We start from the raw sequence: 19,673 nt of genomic DNA on the forward strand, positions 1-19,673 counted from the left end.
CTAGGGACCAACCTCTGGCTTATTCAATTACCAGATTTTTCAATATAACACTTGTGTCTGATTTAATCAATCATGACACAAAGAAGTGGAATGAATCATTGTTACAATCTTTTTTCGACATTTCTTTAGTTTCTGAAATATTAAATATCAATCTTTACACAAACAACACTGGAAAACTGAAAAAAGATAAACTGAGATGGATGCTCACCAGGAATGGTGAATTCTCTGTCAAATCTCTATGTGCTAAATTGCTTAATCCTATGGGATCAGTTTCCACTAATACTAAAAGATTTTGAAAGGGTCTTTGGAGAATGGATACCTCCCAAAGAATAAAGCTTTTCACTTAGAAGTGCTTGCAAAACACTCTACCAACAAGAGAGAAATTAGGCTCAATTCTCGATGTGGAAACTCCAATTTATTTTAAATAGGCCATTGAATCAACTTATCACCTGTTCTTTGATTGTTCTTATGCTCAAGCAGTCTGGAATTTACCACCAATGGCATCACAGGGAGTAAAATCTCTCTCTAATAATACTTCCTTCTTAGATAAATACAATGAATGGTTGACAGGTGACATAAACTCTATATCTATGGCTCTAGCTGCAACTAAATGTTGGTTCATATGGAAGGAAAGATGTTTGCGTGTTTTTGAAAAACAAGAAAGAACATCTGAACAACTAGTTGTAGATATCTCAAGGAATTTTGCATATTGGCATCCACAAAATCTTGACATTGACACAACACAACCTAGAATAAAGACAGTACATAATAAGTTATGGAACTTTCCTGCAAAAGATAGTTTAAAATTAAACTGTGATGCCTCTTGGGTTTCTAAATACACTGATGCAGGTTTTGGTTGTGTGCTTCGAAACTGGTTAGGAACAGGCAAAGGAGCAGCAATGGGAGTCTTCAGAGCTTCAACAGCAAAAGAGGCAGAAGCTCTAGCTCTTCTGCAAACTACCAGATGGGCTCATCAGAATAATCTACAAAATCTGGTCATAGAGGGAGACAATGAATTCACTATCAACTATCTGCAGGGGAAATCTGTTTCATTTCAATAGTAAAGTATTCTTATTTTGGAAGAAGTTAAATCAGCATCAGCTAAACTAGTTTTTTTTTTGGGTTTTAAACATGTCGACAGACGAGCCAACAAGGTTGCAGACTTGCTAGCAAAGAAAGGGAGAAAGGAGCACTCAACGACATGTTGGTTAATTATGTACCTACGTTTTATTTCCTTCAATTTCTTATGACTCTGTCAAAGCACAACAAGCTTGTAATAATCAAAACTCTCTTGTAGTTGTTACATATACTGTTAATTCTGCAGATTCAGTCACCGGCAGAACAACTATTACCAAGTTGATTCCAAACGGGTCTGAATCAAGGGATTAACTTTATGCTTGGTAATTGTATATATAATTCGGAAAATGGGTCATTTGTCCAAAAAAATTTAAAACATGATTCAAATGGAAAAGTAAAAATTAGTATGGGTGAAATGGACAAAAAAAATAGCAAGGATGAAACTGGATTCATCGCGGCTTAAACTTAAAAAATAGCAAGGATGAAACTGGATGCATCCTGATATAAGTAAAAAATAAGAAAAAATATTTGAAAATGGGTAGGATGAAACTGGTTACATCCTGGCTATTTTTATATTTTTGTCCATTTGAAAAGTATCTTTGTATGAGAATGTTGATGTTACAGCAATTGCTGGGAGTGGTTGAAATACTTCAATTGATGACCAATTGTCATCATTTATAGAAGAGAAACCAGCTGGAAAAGCATGAAGATGAATTTTGCATTTTAAACTAGCTAGAGATGTCAAGCGAGAAGAGCAAACTTGGTGATCAAATTTCGCAGCTAATTAGACACATTAATTGGAGCAATATGATAAGTAAACGGGCACGGTTTGTATTTTTACGTGAAATTCTGCAAATTTTTAGGTTTAGGTTAAGTAAATGATGTTAGAAAAAAACGCTTTAAAAATACCAATTTTTTCATTGATCCCTAGACCTATTGCCCATTAATTGTTTTTTCATTTGAATAGATAAAACAATAGTCCCACATTGACTAAAATCTAAAGAGTTTTAGACATAAATACCATAGATTTGGCTACAAGGGCATGGCCCTTGGGTCATTAGACTTTTGTGCTTGGAGGGAAGGCCTAGACTAGGGCAAGGTTACCTTTCCCGTACGCGCGGTGCTTCGCACAGAAGCACGCACGCCGCCGTCGTCCGTCCGGTCGGGTCGGGCTCGGGTTCGGGTGTGGGTGTGGGTGTGGGTTCATTAGATCCTATCTTTTTGCTAAAACTTTTGGTACGTGTTTTACACACATGTAGAAGAATCTTCTTCTTTGTCTGCACATGTTTTGTCCTGGCTTTCTTGTCTGTACATATTTGTTTTGGCTTTCTTGTCCGTACGTGTTTGGCTTGGCTTCTTAACAACACACTGATCTAAGCCTGACAATGGCAACACTGTATTTCTGTCATACGCATGAAGCCAACCTGACAAAGGCAACACTGTTTTCAACCAAACATTACCAGTATTTCTGTCATACGCATGGTTTTGTTGCATGCATTTTTCCTCTCGTTTGTAACGTCTTAAACACTATATAAGGGAGGAGTCTTGAGCTCATTGGACACACCAAAGAGAAACATCTCTTCTACTCTCCCTCTGTTTTTCTGTAAACATCTCTTCTACTGTTTTAAGTTCTGCCAAGCTCTAAGGGTACCCTCATTGTATGCTACATTGAGGGGTACTAACTGTAGTTGTATCCTGGAGGTGACTCGCCAACTGCTGTAGCATCTCAGAGGAGTGGCAGGCGATATTGCCTTTAGGACAGCGTAGTTTACGTGCCTCTACATTTTCTGTGCAGCAACATCAGCAACATTATTTTGAGCTAAGTATCTTCTTCTCAGTTACATTATTAATAATTTACCCAACATTCTAAAGGCAATATCCTCTTTACTATATTTTGTAACAACATGGGAAAGAGTACTGTAGACAAACCCCCAAAGTTTAGTGGCAAAGACTTTAAACGATGGCAGTCCAAAATGTTATTCTTCTTAAAAGACCAAAGGCTAGATGAAGTTGCCTTAGAAAGACCCTCAAGAAGGCTTCATGACCGTGGTTATGAAGATAGACTGGATAGGTGGACTAGGAAGAATTACATGTGCAAAAACCATATTCTTAACTGTCTGGATGACTCCTTGTACGACTTTTATAATGCAAAAGAGAATTTTACTGCTTTTGATTTATGGGAAGCCCTAGAAGAAAAATATCTTGCTGAGGCTACTGGAAGCAAGAAGTTCTTGGTGGCTAGGTTCCTGGAATATAAGATGACTGATGAAAAGCCTGTTGTAGAACAATTCGTCGAACTCCAGCTACTCATCAACGAAATTCTTGCTGAAGGCATGCATATTGATGAATCTCTACAAGTATCTGCAGTGATTGAAAAGCTACCACCATCATGGAACGAGTACAAGAGGAGGCTGCGACACAAGAATCGTGAAATCACCATGGTGGATCTGGGGAAAAAGATCCAGGTGGAGGAACTTCTGTGCTGCAAGGACAAGAGCCTGATGCTGAGCAAAGACATGTCAAACAAAGCTCATGTCCTGGACGATAATGCTGCGTCAAAGAAAAGGCACGGAGAATCCAGCAAAAATGGTAAACGTAACAAACAACGTAACTTCAAAGGTAACCATCTTAAGCCAAAGGGTGGTGTCTCCAAAAACACCATCAAAGGCGACTGCTATAACTGTGGGAAAACTGGTCATATGGCCAAAGATTGTAGGGCACCTAAAAAGACCAAAACTGATCCTAAACAGAAAAATAAGGAAAACGTAGTAGATGATTCTGGATATTTTACTGGCATGGTGTCTGAAGTCAACCTTGTCTTTAATGTGACCAATGTGAGAGACTGGTGGCTTGATTCTGGAGCCACTAGGCATGTCTGTAAGTTCAGAAATGCTTTCTCCTCCTATAACAAAGTAGGAGACGATGAGAAATTGTTTATGGGAAACTCTTCTACCTCTAAAGTGGTAGGAAAAGGCAAGGTTGAATTGAAGCTCACTTCAGGAAAAACTCTCGCATTGAATGACGTGTATCACGTCCCGGACATATGCAAGAATCTTATCTCAGAAACCATCTTACTTGGGAAAGGTTTTAAATTTGTAGCTGAGTCTAACAAGGTTGTAATCTCTAAGGGTGGTGATTTCGTAGGAAAAGGATATGTCACTGATAACATGATTAAGCTAAGTGTACTTTCTTTGAACTTGAATGATAATGCATCTTCTTCTGCTTATGTTTGTGACTCCTCACATGTTTGGCATGATAGAGTAGGACATGTTAATTTCAAATCTATTGAAAGACTTGCTAAATTAGGCTGCATTCCTAAAATAAACATTGACAGAGGTCATAAATGTGAAATTTGTGTTGAATCTAAATATGCAAGAAAACCCTTTAACAAAAAGGTTGAACGTAGTACAACTCCCCTAGAACTAATCCACTCAGATTTGGGAGATTTAAAATCAACACCAACTAGAGGTGGGAAAAAATGGTACATCACTTTTATAGATGATCACTCAAGATACTGTCAGGTTTATCTTCTTAGAAGTAAAGATGAAGCCTTAGAAGCTTTCAAATTATATAAACTTGAAGTAGAAAACCAAAGAGGTGTTACTATTAAAACTCTTAGGTCGGACCGAGGCGGTGAGTATGTGATACCTATAGGAGAATTATGCAAACTTAATGGCATCATTCATGAAACTACTGCACCTTCTTCACCTGAGTCGAATGGAGTAGCTGAAAGGAAAAACCGAACACTCATAGATATGGTGAACTCTATGTTAGCTAGTTCAGGGCTACCTTCGAACCTGTGGGGGGAAGCAATTCTCTCTGCTTGCTATATCTTGAACCGAGTTCCATTTAAGAAATCCGACAAAACTCCATATGAGTTATGGAAAGAAAGACAACCGTCCTATGCATACTTTAAAGTGTGGGGGTGTTTGGCCAAGGTGGCCACTCCTCGTTCCAAGAAAACGAAAATATGACCTAAAACTGTAGATTGTGTTTTCCTAGGATATCCTGAGCACACTAGTGCTTATAGGTTCATGGTAATTGGTGAGAACACCATAATGGAATCCAGAGATGCAGTGTTTTTCGAACACATTTTCCCTTTAGGGTCTGGACCTCATAAAAGGGTCCGCGATGATCTCTCAGATGTTCATTCGACTAGTCAACCCCCGTCTCTAGATGCTGAAACCGAACCTAGAAGAAGTAAGAGGGTCAGAACCGAGAAAAGTTATGGTCCAGATTTTGTGACTCTTACGGTAGAGACTGAACCCCAAACTTATAAGGAAGCATTGACCTCTCCGGAAGCTCCCTTCTGGGAAGAAGCTTCAATTAATGAGTGGGATTCCCTTCAACAAAATGAAACTTGGGACCTTGTAGACTTACCTCCTGGTAGTAAAACCATAGGTTGCAAGTGGGTCTTCAAAAGGAAACTTAGAACATATGGAACTATAGAAAAACACAAAGCTAGGTTGGTAGCTAAGGGGTACAGACAACAGGAAGGATTAGATTTCTTTGATACCTATTCACCGGTCACTAGAATCACTTGCTTTTATTTATGATTTGCATATACATCAGATGGATGTTAAAACTTCTTTTTTATATGGTGAATTGAATGAAGAAATTTATATGGACCAACCTGAAGGTTTTGTTGTGAAAGGTTATGAAGATAAAGTATGCAAACTGAAAAATCTCTGTATGGTTTAAAACAAGCACCTAAACAGTGGCATGAAAAATTTAAACATGTAATGATATCTAATGGCTTCAAAGTAAATGAATCTGATAAATGTGTTTACATTAAATCTGTGGATGATTCTCATGTTATTGTGTGCTTGTATGTTGATGATATGCTCATATTAGGTAGTAACCTTGATAGTATTAATACCACTAAAAGCATGCTTAACGAAAACTTTGACATGAAAGACTTAGGCCCTGCTGATGTAATCTTAGGGATGAAAATCAGAAAGATGTCTGATGGATATAGTCTTAGTCAATCTCATTATGTTGAAACTGTGCTTAAGAGATTTAATCATGAAAATGCTAAACCTGCAACTACTCCTTATGATCCCAATTGTAAATTGAAAAAGAACAAGGGTGAGGGTATTTATCAACTTGAGTATTCTCGTGTTATTGGCAGTCTTATGTATTTAATGAACTGTACAAGACCTGATATTTCCTATACTGTGAGTAGATTAAGCAGGTACACTTGCAACCCTGGGCAGGATCACTGGAATGCTCTCTACAGAGTTCTAAGGTACCTGAGAGGAACTTCAAACTATTGCTTAAGTTTTGGGAAGTATCCTGCTGTGCTACAAGGGTATTGTGATGCTAACTGGATATCAGACTCAGATGAGTGCAAATCCACTAGTGGGTACATCTTCACACTTGGTGGTGCGTCTGTGTCATGGAAGTCTTCCAAACAGACATGTATTGCTCGATCCACCATGGAGTCTGAGTTTATAGCCTTGGAGAAAGCTGGGGAGGAAGCTTAATGGATACGAGGTTTCCTGGGAGGAATTCCACTCTGGCCCAAGCCTGTGTCTTCGATCGCAATCCACTGTGACAGTCAAGCTTCTATTGGATGCGCAAAGAATAGTGTATACAACGGAAAATCTATACATCTTCAAAGAAGACACAAGACAGTGAAACAACTACTCTCTACTGGTATCATCTCTATAGACTTTGTAAGGTCTAAAGAGAATATTGCAGATCCTTTGACGAAAGGGTTATCTAGAGAGGTAGTTAGATCCACATCGAAGGGGATGGGACTTAAGCTCATAGAATAAATCGCCATGAAGGACACTCAACCTTGTGAATGGAGCTCCAAGAATAAGGTTCAATGAGATAACTAATTTTTGGTGATGTCAAGAGAGCACTATCTTTGTCCCTCCCTATGATGTAACCGTATGATAGTGCTGCCTGCATGTTTTAGGATGATCTGTCAAGATCTTAATGAGTTCCATGACTTTTCTTAAAGCGGAGTGTGGCAGGACACTCTTAATGGACTCACCTATGTGGATGTTGGAAGTGGGGCCGCTTCCTATGAGAATTTGAGCTTTTTCTCTAGAGACATTCATTAAGTCCGGAATTTAGCCCACAGCCAAAACGGGCACAACGGCAAGAGCTTGACAGCTTTCTTTTTCTTTGAGACATCAAAGTGTGGTTGTTATTTCTGAATTGCACTCACTGTTGGCGGTTCAAGACATTGTGTTCACCGTAACAACAAGCAGTTCCGGTAACCTCTCACTAAGTTAAGGTTCAATCTCTGGGACACCTTAGCCTAATATTGATGTATTATGTTTTCTCGGATTTCGTCGATTTGTTTTATCATTCATGTGGGGGATTGTTAGAAAAAAAAACGCTTTAAAAATACCAATTTTTCCATTGATCCCTAGACCTATTGCCCATTAATTGTTTTTTCATTTGAATAGATAAAACAATAGTCCCACATTGACTAAAATCTAAAGAGTTTTAGACATAAATACCATAGATTTGGCTACAAGGGCATGGCCCTTGGGTCATTAGACTTTTGTGCTTGGAGGGAAGGCCCTAGGGCAAGGTTTCCTTTCCCGTACGCGCGGTGCTTCGCACAGAAGCACGCACGCCGCCGCCGTCCGTCCGGTCGGTCGAGCTCGGGTTCGGGTGTGGGTTCATTAGATCCTATCTTTTTGCTAAAACTTTTGGTACGTGTTTTACACACATGTAGAAGAATCTTCTTCTTTGTCTGCACATGTTTTGTCCTGGCTTTCTTGTCTGTACATATTTGTTTTGGATTTCTTGTCCGTACGTGTTTGGCTTGGCTTCTTAACAACACACTGCTCTAAGCCTGACAAAGGCAACACTGTATTTCTGTCATACGCATGAAGCCAACCTGACAAAGGCAACACTGTTTTCAACCAAACATTACCAGTATTTCTGTCATACGCATGGTTTTGTTGCATGCATTTTTTCTCTCGTTTGTAACGTCTTAAACACTATATAAGGGAGGAGTCTTGAGCTCATTGGACACACCACAGAGAAACATCTCTTCTACTCTCCCTCTGTTTTTCTGTAAACATCTCTTCTACTGTTTTAAGTTCTGCCAAGCTCTAAGGGTACCCTCATTGTATGCTACATTGAGGGGTACTAACTGTAGTTGTATCCTGGAGGTGACTCGCCAACTGCTGTAGCATCTCAGAGGAGTGGCAGGCGATATTGCCTTTAGGACAGCGTAGTTTACGTGCCTCTACATTTTCTGTGCAGCAACATCAGCAACATTATTTTGAGCTAAGTATCTTCTTCTCAGTTACATTATTAGTAATTTACCCAACAAATGATTCATTTTTTTTTCCTAAACCTGTGTTGTTTTTATCATTGGATTTTCTGTCAGTCGATATTATCATCTGTTTGACTAATGGCTTTATGTCCACATATATAGGTACTTCGGATGGGTTTCCAGATATGCTCTATCTCTCCAAAGCGGTAATTGAGGAAGGTAAGGCCTGGATTACTCGGGTCGGCATCTCTCAAAAGTGGAACAATCTTGATGTCATGGAGATCAATGATGTGACCACCTTGGATTTGCATGCTCTACCATAATGTAAGTAGCATTCCCCATTGTTCAAATTTGCACAGTACCATTTAGTTCTCTCAGACTCTCACTGATAGGATGTCATCTTATGACTGCCTCAGGGTGATTAACTATGTATGGTTGTTCCTAAGAACTTGATTTGCTTTGATGAAAATTATTCCCTTCACAATTTCATCGTTGATGCCGAAGAGAAACTTCCATCCCTGTAGGAATCAACTCTTCTTAAAGTGGGATACCGATATGAAGGTTCTCGGTAGAGGTTCCAGGGAAACCCCTCACCGCAAGTTTAAGCTAACAATTCAGAAATTTGTTTATTAGATTCTGAGGAAAAGGGTTGCTATATGTTATTGCTAGGCTACAGTTTATGTTGTTGCTATTTGAAGGTCCAAAGGAAGAATCCACTCATCGAGACGGGGTTATTCGGAACATCACACGTTGATCAACTAATATTCATCTGCTTCTCACGTTCCACTAATATGATATGCCTAACCCACTATATCACTCAAAATTAGCACAACATCATCAAGGAAAGTTACTATAGATTCAATAGAAATGGTCAGTCTAAAAGCACAAAATTGGTACTTGATTGCTAATGGATAACAAGGAGGTTGACAACGAAGAACAAATATAATTGGAATAAGAACAAGCAAAATGAAAAACATGAATATGGTGGGCAGATCTTGGTCTTAATGTAGAGGGCCGTCTCTACTTTCTGGATCTCGATGATAAGCATCCTCCGCATTTTGAGCAAAAACATTTCTGCCGCTAGAAATCTGATTTGGTAACACAAATGCCAAGACATGATATATAGAGCGGTTCTTCAATGATGCAAACCTGGTACGCTGTCCTCAAAACTTCAACTTAGAATTGTATTTATATATGTGGATAGATAGACTGGTAGGGAGGACTAATGTTTATTATTCTTTTTGCAAGGAAGGTATATCTTCTTTGACGGCTTCTGTGATTTGGCTACTGTAATAGTATAAAAACAGTTCCACCGACTATTTCTTTGTCATGATTCTCTATAAGACTCTAGGTAAGGCAAATAGTGGAATAGATTCAAAATATCATGCATATCGATCTTCACCATCTTATTATTAAGAGTTTTTGCAACATTTGTTTCTAGGCACATATACCCTGTAAGCATTGTGGACACTATTAGAATTTATGGCACTGGACATTCCATGCATTATTATCGTAAAAAAAGAACATGGGACTTAAAGATTTGGGACAGTCGATATGTGTCCGGGCAACGCACAAACAATAGTTCAATCAACTTGAACCCGTGCAACGCACGGGTAAGACCCTAGTATATCTTATTTTCAAAAAAAATAAAATAATAATAAATTAAATTACTAATTACTGAAGATTCATATTTTTTCCCCTCCGCATGTTGTTCTAGCATTCTGGATTTGTCCCTACTAAATCAGAAACTTTTCTTTTTCTTGCCGAACCAACAAGAGTTGAACCACCTTTCATGATGCCCCCTACACTCTTGGGTCTCAAGCTTACGCCACCGAGCTTGGCCTTATGACTCAATGGAACCCTCCTCTTGAGACTTGCGGTTTAGTTGCATTTTAATACTGTACAAAGACAATTTTAAAAGAATACTAATGTCCAAAGACGGATGAAGAGGTGTTCAATTCTATTAAGATGCTTCAAAATCTAACTCTTTCATTCATGGTATTGGCAAAAGAATTAAGCTGAAAAGCAAACATTCAATAGATGGGAAATTCACATGTATGCAGCTCCTAACAAACAGTAAATTACACAATGACATAGTAATTGATCAATCTGTTCCAATACAATAAAAATCCTGATCAGTTGAATTTCTTGCAATCTCTTCTAATTTCTCCCTCATTTCGAGTCTTAACACCAACTCTTCCCAATTTCACCATGGCTTTCGCAAATTCCTGAAAGAACAATTCTTGGTCTTGGGAGTACCTATATACTAATTTACGAGAGAGATCATTTTCACCAAAAGCCAATACATGGTCAGTCAAGAGCAGACCTTTCCCCTGTCGCAAGCTCTTGTAAAACTTATTATCAAATACAAACTCGGAATTCTGATCAAGTGCTTCAGCAACATTTCTGTCTATCTTCGGAAACGGACAGCTAAGAATTACCTTTTCTCTTATTGTAGAGTTCAATGTGGTGTCGTTGTGGAAGATACGACTAGCAAATTCTATACAATGTGTGAAACCTATGGTGTGTGCTCCAGATAATGTTACGAGATCTGCAGTTGATAGTCCAATCGATTCGAATCCACGGATGAGAGTTGTTATGTTTTCGTCAGACTTTGGCATGAGTAGTTGAGCTTCAGTTGCATTGGAGATGAGTCCATCTTTTCTTCCTTTCTCAACCTGCCAGTGCGGACCCTCCCACTGTTCACAACAAAGAAGTCACACGTCAAATCCTTTAACATCTTTGCCACGCCAATTTTGCCTTTAAATAATGTTGGGAAAGTTGCAACATAAAACTGAATCAACGTTTTTCTTTTATTAGCATTATAAGATGCAGATAACTTACCCAGTGTACGACATCACGTGCTAAGATAGCAAGGATATCCGAGCATGAGACTACACCAGGACATTCTTTTTCTAACGCCGCCTTAGCCTTGTCAACAATGTCAAACGCATCTCCAGCTAAAGAAAGGTTGATAGATGTGTTTCTCTCAGAATTATTGGCATCCGTTGGTAAGATCAAAACAGAACCATCACAACCCTACAAAAAAAAAAGTACTGATTAGCTTCACCTTTACAAGTTGGACAGAATAGGTTGAAAAGAAGCCATTGTTCATTCAACTCGGTTCACAAAACGGATCGATATCAACATATATAACACAAAACGGATCGATATCAACATATATAACATGATTCAGTTCAAATTAGATATTTAGTCCTGTGAGCTCCCCTACTGCCACGGACTATTTTAGTTAGTCCATATGGTTTTAATAATGTTAGGTATTAATACCATATCTCTTTTGTTCATGAAAATTTCTTGGTGAATTTCAATTACAGTCTCGGGGAATTCAGTGGAGCTCTTATACATGCAAGTAGACTCACTGCACTAGAAGGAACCTACAACAATTTTGCAGTATATTAAGAACTAATTAGAACAATAATATTCAAAACAAACTACATTATAACTTCTGGCATATAATGTGACTGAATATATTATGTGCCCAAATGAGAAATTGGTCTACTAATCTCTGGAAAAATAACCAGAAATGCAACATCCAGGTGGAATAATGTCAAAAGTGGCAGAAAGACATTCAAATTTGCAGATCACAACAACGAACAAAACGACACACATGCCAAATTTCAATTGTCATCTCACATGAATTAGGAAAACTAGTAAGAGTAAGGGGAGAACATCCACTACAATGAAGACTGAGAAAACTCTGGAACAGTTGTAAAAGAAGTAACAAGAAGAACCAGACTGCAACAAAAACACAATGAGTGTAACCAAAACAACAAGAAGTGCAAGATGAAGAGTAAAATCAACAAGAAGGATAATAACATCAACAGTGCAGGAAACTCGCCAAATGATGTGAAAAAGACAACGGAGAATTCTGTAACAAAACAATGGCAAAAGCTAAAAAGAACCTTCAGAAAATATGAAAGCAACTACCACAATCTGAATTCACTACAATCACATCTACCAACAGAGTAACCAAGAGAAAAGAAAAACAAAATTAAGGTGGATGACAGAAATAAGAAATAAACAATAAGTTAATCAGAAAAAGAAAACATCTCAAGAGATTCATAATTTGGCCATAGTTGATCATAATAATAGAGTTCCGAAAACAAAGTTGATAAACATGAAGCTGAAATGTTGTGAAAGAGAAATAGGTCTACGAATCTCAGAAAAAAAAGAGCTTATTATCTTTGAATGAAGAATGAAGAAATAACTAGAAATGCAACATCCAGGTGCAATAATGTCAAAAGCGGCAGAAAGACATTCAAATTTGCAAATCACAACAACGAACAAAACGACACCCATGCCAAATTTCAATTCTTATTCCACATGAAGTAGGACAACTGCAGAAACATTACCACTAGTAACAGTAAGGAGAGAACACCCACTACAACAAAGACTGAGAAAACAACGAGAACTAGAATAGTTTTAAATGAAGTAACACGACGAACCAGACTGCAACAAAAACACCATGAGTGTAACCAAAACAACAAGAAGTGCAACATGAAGAGTAAAAGAAACAAGAAGGATAATAACATCAACCATGCAGGAAACTCGCCAAATGATGTAAAAAAGACTACGGAAGAATTCTGTAATAAATAATGTCAAAGCTAAAAAGAACCTTCAAAAAATATGAACGCAACTACAGCAGTCTGAATTCACTACAATCACATCTACCAACAGACAAGGAAAAAGAAAAAGAAAATTAGGGTGGATGACAGAAATAAGAAATAAAAACAGTAAGTTGATCAAGAAAAAAAACGAAAACATCTCAAGAAATCCATAATTTGGATAATAGAGTTTCGAAAACAAAGTTGATAAACATGAAGCTGAAATGTTGTGAAAGAGAAATAGAGAAATCTATGTATGTATTTATACCTGAACATAGCAATCATGGAAGAACAGCCTAAGAATACCCGGTATGGTGATGTTGCGAGGAATCGGTGAAATCTTTTTCACTAGTTCTTCATATATAATATCCTCAACTTGAGGACAGGATTCATCATAAAACCCAACTGAAAGAGATGATGAAGAAGCAGAATTCAGAAATGAAAGTGAACAAATATTGAACAAAAAAAAACACTATGATCATAACTAGACGACCCATTATTTCTCTCTGTGTGTATATTTCTCAAGTGGTTGTGTATATCTTCACAATAAGGTCATCCAATTTATAGCATTTGTTCATAAGAAACCAATGGAAGAAAGGAAAAAAGAGTGTATCTAAAAAATGATAAAAATTAAGTTGAAAAAGAAAAAGAGAATGCCAGAGAATATGCACACAAATGGATAGAAAAATTAATGGGTTTGGAACCATTTAACCATCTATCTATTGTTTGATTAAGGTTTCCATTAGTCATTAAGTTTTGCTCACTCAGAATGCAAGTCCATTTGTAGTATGTAACTTTTGAATTTGTTGAAGAAACTCACAAATATGGAGTGATTGATTAGAGAGTGCTAAGTGATTGCGACAGACAGTAGTCATTCTTTGCTAACAACGAGTGCAAGTCCAATTCACAACAGTTGGCATTGTAATTAACGTGGGGGGTGTGCATTTTTGGTAAGTGACTAGGTGAAGGCTTTTGAATTTGTTGACAAAATTCACAAATACTCAATAAGTAGTTATTAAACCAAACCCAAAGCCCTAAAATCAATTATTCAGTAACCCTAATTTCAATGTTGCGATAAACCAAAAATAGGTGTGAAAAATGAAGCGTGGGTTGGAAGAACTTACCCGTTTTGACGATCCATGGTCTCTATTGAAGCCTTTTTCTCTCGATTTTTCAACTTCGATGGGGAAAAACCAATTGGGTCACTGAGTTGTCTTCTTCTTCTTCTTCTTCCATTAATGGTACCAAATAATATTTTCACTCGTTTTCTCTGTGTTCTTTCAATTTTCTTCTCTCCTTTCACTCGATGGAAACAAGGTAAAAGTAAACTCACAATAGCAAATTCATTTGCATTCGCTTTGGGTTGTGGGGGGTTCCTATGGGAATGAACAAATCCATCTTTTCGGTGAGTTAGGTGAATGGCCAAACTGGTTTTTTTAGTGTGGTAAGGCCGGTTCCTATGATAAATGGCTAAACCTTCCATATGCCATGCCAGGTGGCCTGGCAAACTGGCCGCGTCACTATGAGAGAAAAGGTAAACGGTCGAGTCTCCATCGAACGGTTGAGACTAGACCGCTACAGGTCGAGTCTACATTGGTAGCGGTGTAGTCTCCACCATTCGGTGGATTTGAAATCTCCAACGGCTCTTTCTCCACCACTATTAAAAGGGCAAAAATTCATACAAAAATTACACCAAATTTTTTACACCAAATTTTTTACACAAAAAATTTCCATCTTTCTATCTTATTATCTTTCAAAATGACAAAGTTTGAATCCCAACTTTACTTGGCTACCCAACTTGATTTTCTGGAGCGGTGCTTGAATCCGCACTTAATAAGATATGTGAAGGTTTTAAAGAAATAGGTAAAAATCAAAGAAGTATACAAGTTTTGGATATTAACCGAATCAAACCTCCAACTAAGAGAAAACCAAGAAAAGTTCAAGAGAAGGAAAATTTGAAGACAAAGAAGAAGATAAACAAAGGAGACTCCGTTCATGAGCGCATTGATTGGAAGTTTGGTCAAACGAAGAAGATAAACAAGATGAAAAACATTGTCCCAAATTTTTACTTTTAAAGTCTTTATTGTAAGTTATGTCATTATCTAGATGAATGAAAGAGGCACTAATGTAAATTAAAATTCTAAACTTTTAATGAAAGATGCACTAGTTTTATACAAATGATAGTTGCATTATACAAACGAAAGATGCATCATATTCGAACATTTACTCTAAACTGATCACATTTAGGCAACACCCTCAAGATAAGATAACAACCCTTAAAGTGAAAATTTTGACCAACTCTGTTGCGCAATTCGAGCCGACACATTTTCTCCACATCATTTGCGTTTTAGCCATTTTGTCGGTTTCGATAACCTTCAGCAAGTACAACATCCCACAACTTCACATCCTTGTTGATTATTCTAAAGCGATGACACAATCCATCTGCATTTCGATTATTGAGGTTTAATGTTTCTTCTTGAAATCTCTGAAGTATGCGACTCCATACAACCTCTTGATGTTGATTTTGTCCACCATCGGGCATATCTTGCATAACAAAAACAAATGCCTGCAAATGGATTCATCTTCAGATATGCTAAATTTGCGAGTGCGAACTCGAACTGCCATATTGGATTTGTGGAGTGAAAGAATGGAGATTGAAGAAATGGTGTGAGTTAAAATGAAATTTGATATTGTATTTATAGGCAGATGAAATGATGACCGTTGGATGAGATGATACGAGCGGTCTAGCCTACACCGCTGACGGTGGACAGTATACGGTAGAAACTTGACCTGGCCTGGATAAGTGGCAAATTTGGCACTTAGTCAGGCCAGTTTTCCCCCTCCATAGTGGGTGCTTAAATGGAAAACAATCATGTTTGCCACACCCATAGGAAGGGGCCTAAAGGAATGGGCGTTAGATGGCTTAGAGCGCGAATGACAGACAAACTCCAGTGTTTGTAGGTAAAGCGCCTGCGTTGGAAGGACAAGCGCTGGAGCTCAAAGCTTCAACGTGGCGCTTAAACGTATGACGCTGGCGTTTGTAGCAAAAACCCAACGGGTAGTTTTTAAAAATTCAAAATTCACTTTTACCTCTATGAACTACCATCAATTTCAAACAATTCACTCACAACAAAATTCACTTCTCTTGAATTTTCTCCCCTAAAATCTATTTCTCAATGGTTGAAAAGGCGATCACACTTTTTTGCGATGCAAAACTTGAAGTTGTTGTTTCTAACATATGTGGGAGTTTTAAAAAGATTAAAAGTTGTAAGAGGGAAGTGCAAGTTTTTGAAGTTGCTCCAAGAAAATGTTCCGCTAAAAGGCAAAGAAGAGCTCCAGTTTTGAAAGTTAACAACAAAAAATTCAAAAACAAAGGCGAAACTGTCAAAGAGCGCGTTGAATGGAAGATACGTCAAATGAAGATAAACAGGAGGCCAAAACTTGTACTCGATTTTTATTGAAGTTGTTTAGTACATTTTATTATTGCCTAAGTTTATATCTTGTAAAAGAATTGGCATAAATGAACGAAAATATTTAGATTTTAAAATAGAGATTTCCACTTCAGATTAAGCGAAATTTATTACAATTTAAACTTGCAAATAACATCAAACCACATTTTAATAAACCACAACAAAAACATCAAACTACATCAAATCCAGCGACATTCTCTTTGTAGAGTTCATAACATTCAAAATGCTTAAATTCTCTTCTGCTTTCTTCAGTAAACTTGGTCTGAGCGATGGTTTTCTGTAAAACAAATAACAACAATTTCAGATATTTATGATGCAGTTGATAGTGAGGACAAAGGTAAGATACTCATCAGTTTTTCGTTGGATAATCCAGAATAGCTAAGATGAACCATCCACAAAACTTCCGTATAATGTTTGACTTCCTTAGTGATGAATGCAATTCTTAGTTTTAGGCTCTTACTGTTTCTTATGGTTTCGGTCCGTGATGCTACAAAATGTCCCAATACTCTTTCCCAGAAATAGTCATTGTTTATTGGTCTAATCAAACGATGTAACCAACATCGAACAAGAGTAACATCCCCTTCCATTGTAAAGACCGAGAGAGGAATTCGAGTGCAGTACAAATGTGCTTGAGATGGACCATCTTTTAGAATTCTAAAACACGCTTCATAACGAAAAGGTTTGCCGTGAGCTTCCTCCTAATTATCAAGAGTTGTTTGGATCACTTCATCTTCAGTTACACCGATGAACTTTTCTCGATCAATTTCCATTACCGGAGAAACAAATGGCTGGACTGCAAGCCTAATAGATTGAAAACGAGCACGCAATCGACGAGCATCTCGGTTTCCTGGGTTTCTTGTCAGTGAGACGAAAATTGAAAAAACGTTCTTCCAAAAAGAATCGTCTTAAAAGCCCATACCAGTGATTACCTTATGAAAAAAGTATGATTTGCATATAGTTATATCCTCTTCTTCAGTAAACTTGGGACCACGATTTCTAACAGATATTTCTGCAGAGTGAGAGATATTAAGGGTTTTATAAAAGAAGAAGAAGAAGAAGAAGATGTGATTTTGGAGATGGGAAGAATGGAATTTATAGGTCGAGAAAGAAAATCGAGTCGTTTAAAATGTTGTCGTTGGTGTTGGTAGTATAATCACGCGACTTTCCTTTAAGCGCCTGTTTGAATTACCATATGAGTTGGCCTTTGCAGTAAAACCGCGCGACTTTAATAAGACCGCTCGTTTGAATTATGTTATTTAATTTGTTGTTTATTTTGTGTTATTACGATTATGTAAAACCATCAATATCATAAGTAATTTAAATTTTTCCTCGATTAAACATTGCACCATCAATTTCATAAATAAAAACATACTGCATTGAACAACCACATCATACATGAGAATAAAAGAAATACATTAAATTAAAACAACTATTACATAGGCGTCAATTCTCGGCGGGTGGTGGAATTCCTAGGGCGATGTAGGGATCGTATCTGTTGAGCACCCTAAGAATGTTGAAACAAGCATGGAAGTCGAAAGGACGACCGTGGTGAGATGCTGACCACATTGCTAGAGTTATGGGCAACACTTCATGTTATGCTTCACCGTTGAGCTTATTTATGATTCTCCATTAGTTGGGCGACGAACTCCAATACATTCATACTAATTACACTAAAACGATGCGACAATCCATGAGAATCACGCCCATGGATGTTCCCAGTTTCAGCGGTGAACATTCTGTAAACTTTCTCCCAGAAAGTCAACATCGAATCTGCTACATTACTCATGACAACATCTTCTGTGTGAAAAACAAAGGCTCTACAAATAGATAAATCCTCTTGTTTAGTGAATCTAACACCACGAACTCTGGGAGGCATTTTTGTAGATGATTTGATAGTGAAGAATGTGTGAATTTGGAGTTGAAATGAGGAGTATTTATATAACTCAAAAATTATAGCCGTTAGATCACAAGAGTTTTCGGCCGTCCAGATTCAGCCGTTGACGCTTCTACGAAAAACGCGGCGCTGGAAGGACAAGCTCTGGCGCTTTAATCAAGAGCGCGCGCATGAAAGAAAAGCGCCAGCGGTTTTGTCTCCAACGCCTGCGCTGGAGTGAAGATCGCCCGACCTATCATCAAACGCTCGCTACATCCTCCAACTCAATGAACAAACCAACAAATTTGTTTGTTTGAACATCCATTTTTCAAGTTTGTTGAGTCCCTAGTGGGAGCAAAATGAACAAACTTGATAGTTTGTTCATCCCATATGAACTGTTCTTATTTCTGTCATGTAGCGTACGTGTTGCTTGTCTAGAACATAATTAAAAAAAACCAAGACTGTTGTTTTACTCGGGGATGTATCAATATGCATATAGGACAAAAACATGTTTGCTTTTGGTGTTGGTACACCCCCAAGCAAAATGATACCCCCATTGCCTTGAAAAAAACAAAGAGTCCTAAAAAAAATGTCATGTTAACGGCCTAAATGGTTGCCCAACCGGCTAATTCATTTTGAACTAGGTCCAGGTACTCGCCACTTCCTAATCGGATTTTTTTTCTTTTTTTTTATTCAATAAAGAATATGATGTTGAACTCAGAGAACATGTATATCCAGTGACCAGGTATCATTAGCCAACAATTTTACTACTATACTATAATGATATCTGCTATCAGTAATTAAGCTCCAGAGACGTCTCGGTTACGATGTGGACGGGCCACGTACACAAAGTATGTGGCCCCTTTTCACTAGTTGACACACGTCGAGACTGAAAACCACCTAACTGTTTTGGTAAAGTAACATGTAACTACTTATTACTTATCTCCCTACATACCCTTGATAACCTAACTTCTGCTTTTGCCCTAGAAAGCTCAACCGTTTCCTTTCCTCTTTCCAAAGTGCAACTCATATTTCTACACGATCTTACCAGCTTTTTAGATTAAAACCGTTTTTTTTAGTAAGCTGTAATATCATCATAGACACACACCCTTGGTCAGTAATCCTTACGCAATTTTTGTTTACGCCGGTTTTTTCTTCTAGTCTATATACATGCATGAATCTTGATACTTCTCAACTAGTATTCACTGGTGATTGGTCCTTACTTTGAACAAGAATCTCATGGAGAGATATAGAGCTTACGCACCATTGATTAGCACCACATACTGCTGTGAAGATTTTCGATTAACATAATCTTATACAATTCCATCACACTCTCTTCCACATGGCAACCTAATACTACCTTTAATAAGAAGATTATT

At 37.7% G+C, this 19,673-nt stretch overlaps 2 protein-coding genes and 1 long non-coding RNA gene across 3 annotated transcripts; 2 read left to right on the plus strand and 1 right to left on the minus strand.

Annotated features, from left to right (window-relative positions):
• Nucleotides 1–497: 497 nt before the first annotated feature.
• On the plus strand, nucleotides 498–1,061 carry LOC113334016. The gene has a single exon (XM_026580368.1). It carries the CDS (start codon nucleotides 498–500, stop codon nucleotides 1,059–1,061), a length of 564 nt encoding a protein of 187 aa, XP_026436153.1.
• Nucleotides 1,062–1,682: 621 nt separating this feature from the next.
• LOC113334201 lies at nucleotides 1,683–9,870 on the plus strand. The gene is made up of 3 exons (XR_003352634.1): nucleotides 1,683–1,904; nucleotides 8,489–8,650; nucleotides 8,743–9,870. It is a non-coding gene; the product is annotated as an uncharacterized LOC113334201 (long non-coding RNA).
• A 537-nt stretch (nucleotides 9,871–10,407) lies between these two features.
• Nucleotides 10,408–19,324, minus strand: LOC113334017 (peroxidase 41-like). Its single transcript, XM_026580369.1, has 7 exons — nucleotides 19,250–19,324; nucleotides 15,325–15,517; nucleotides 14,544–14,608; nucleotides 14,076–14,097; nucleotides 13,220–13,356; nucleotides 11,171–11,365; nucleotides 10,408–11,025 (listed from the first exon to the last, which is right to left on the minus strand). Exons 1-7 carry the CDS (start codon nucleotides 19,322–19,324, stop codon nucleotides 10,462–10,464), a joined length of 1,251 nt encoding a protein of 416 aa, XP_026436154.1. The 3' UTR covers nucleotides 10,408–10,461.
• Between the last annotated feature and the right edge of the window lie 349 nt (nucleotides 19,325–19,673).

The sequence above is a fragment of the Papaver somniferum genome, unplaced genomic scaffold (genome assembly GCF_003573695.1).
Source record: "Papaver somniferum cultivar HN1 unplaced genomic scaffold, ASM357369v1 unplaced-scaffold_135, whole genome shotgun sequence".
NCBI lineage: Eukaryota > Viridiplantae > Streptophyta > Magnoliopsida > Ranunculales > Papaveraceae > Papaver > Papaver somniferum.

Excerpts from the sequence above, each read along its gene's own strand:
- LOC113334016 (XM_026580368.1), top strand. The coding sequence starts at position 498 with ATGGCATCACAGGGAGTAAAATCTCTCTCTAATAATACTTCCTTCTTA.
- LOC113334017 (XM_026580369.1), bottom strand. The coding sequence starts at position 19,324 with ATGAGTTGCACTTTGGAAAGAGGAAAGGAAACGGTTGAGCTTTCTAGG. Across the intron at positions 13,357-14,075 it reads ACCATGGATCGTCAAAACGG|TTGGGTTTTATGATGAATCC; the intron begins GTAAGTTCTTCC and ends CATCTCTTTCAG. Across the intron at positions 11,026-11,170 it reads CACGTGATGTCGTACACTGG|TGGGAGGGTCCGCACTGGCA; the intron begins GTAAGTTATCTG and ends TGTTGTGAACAG.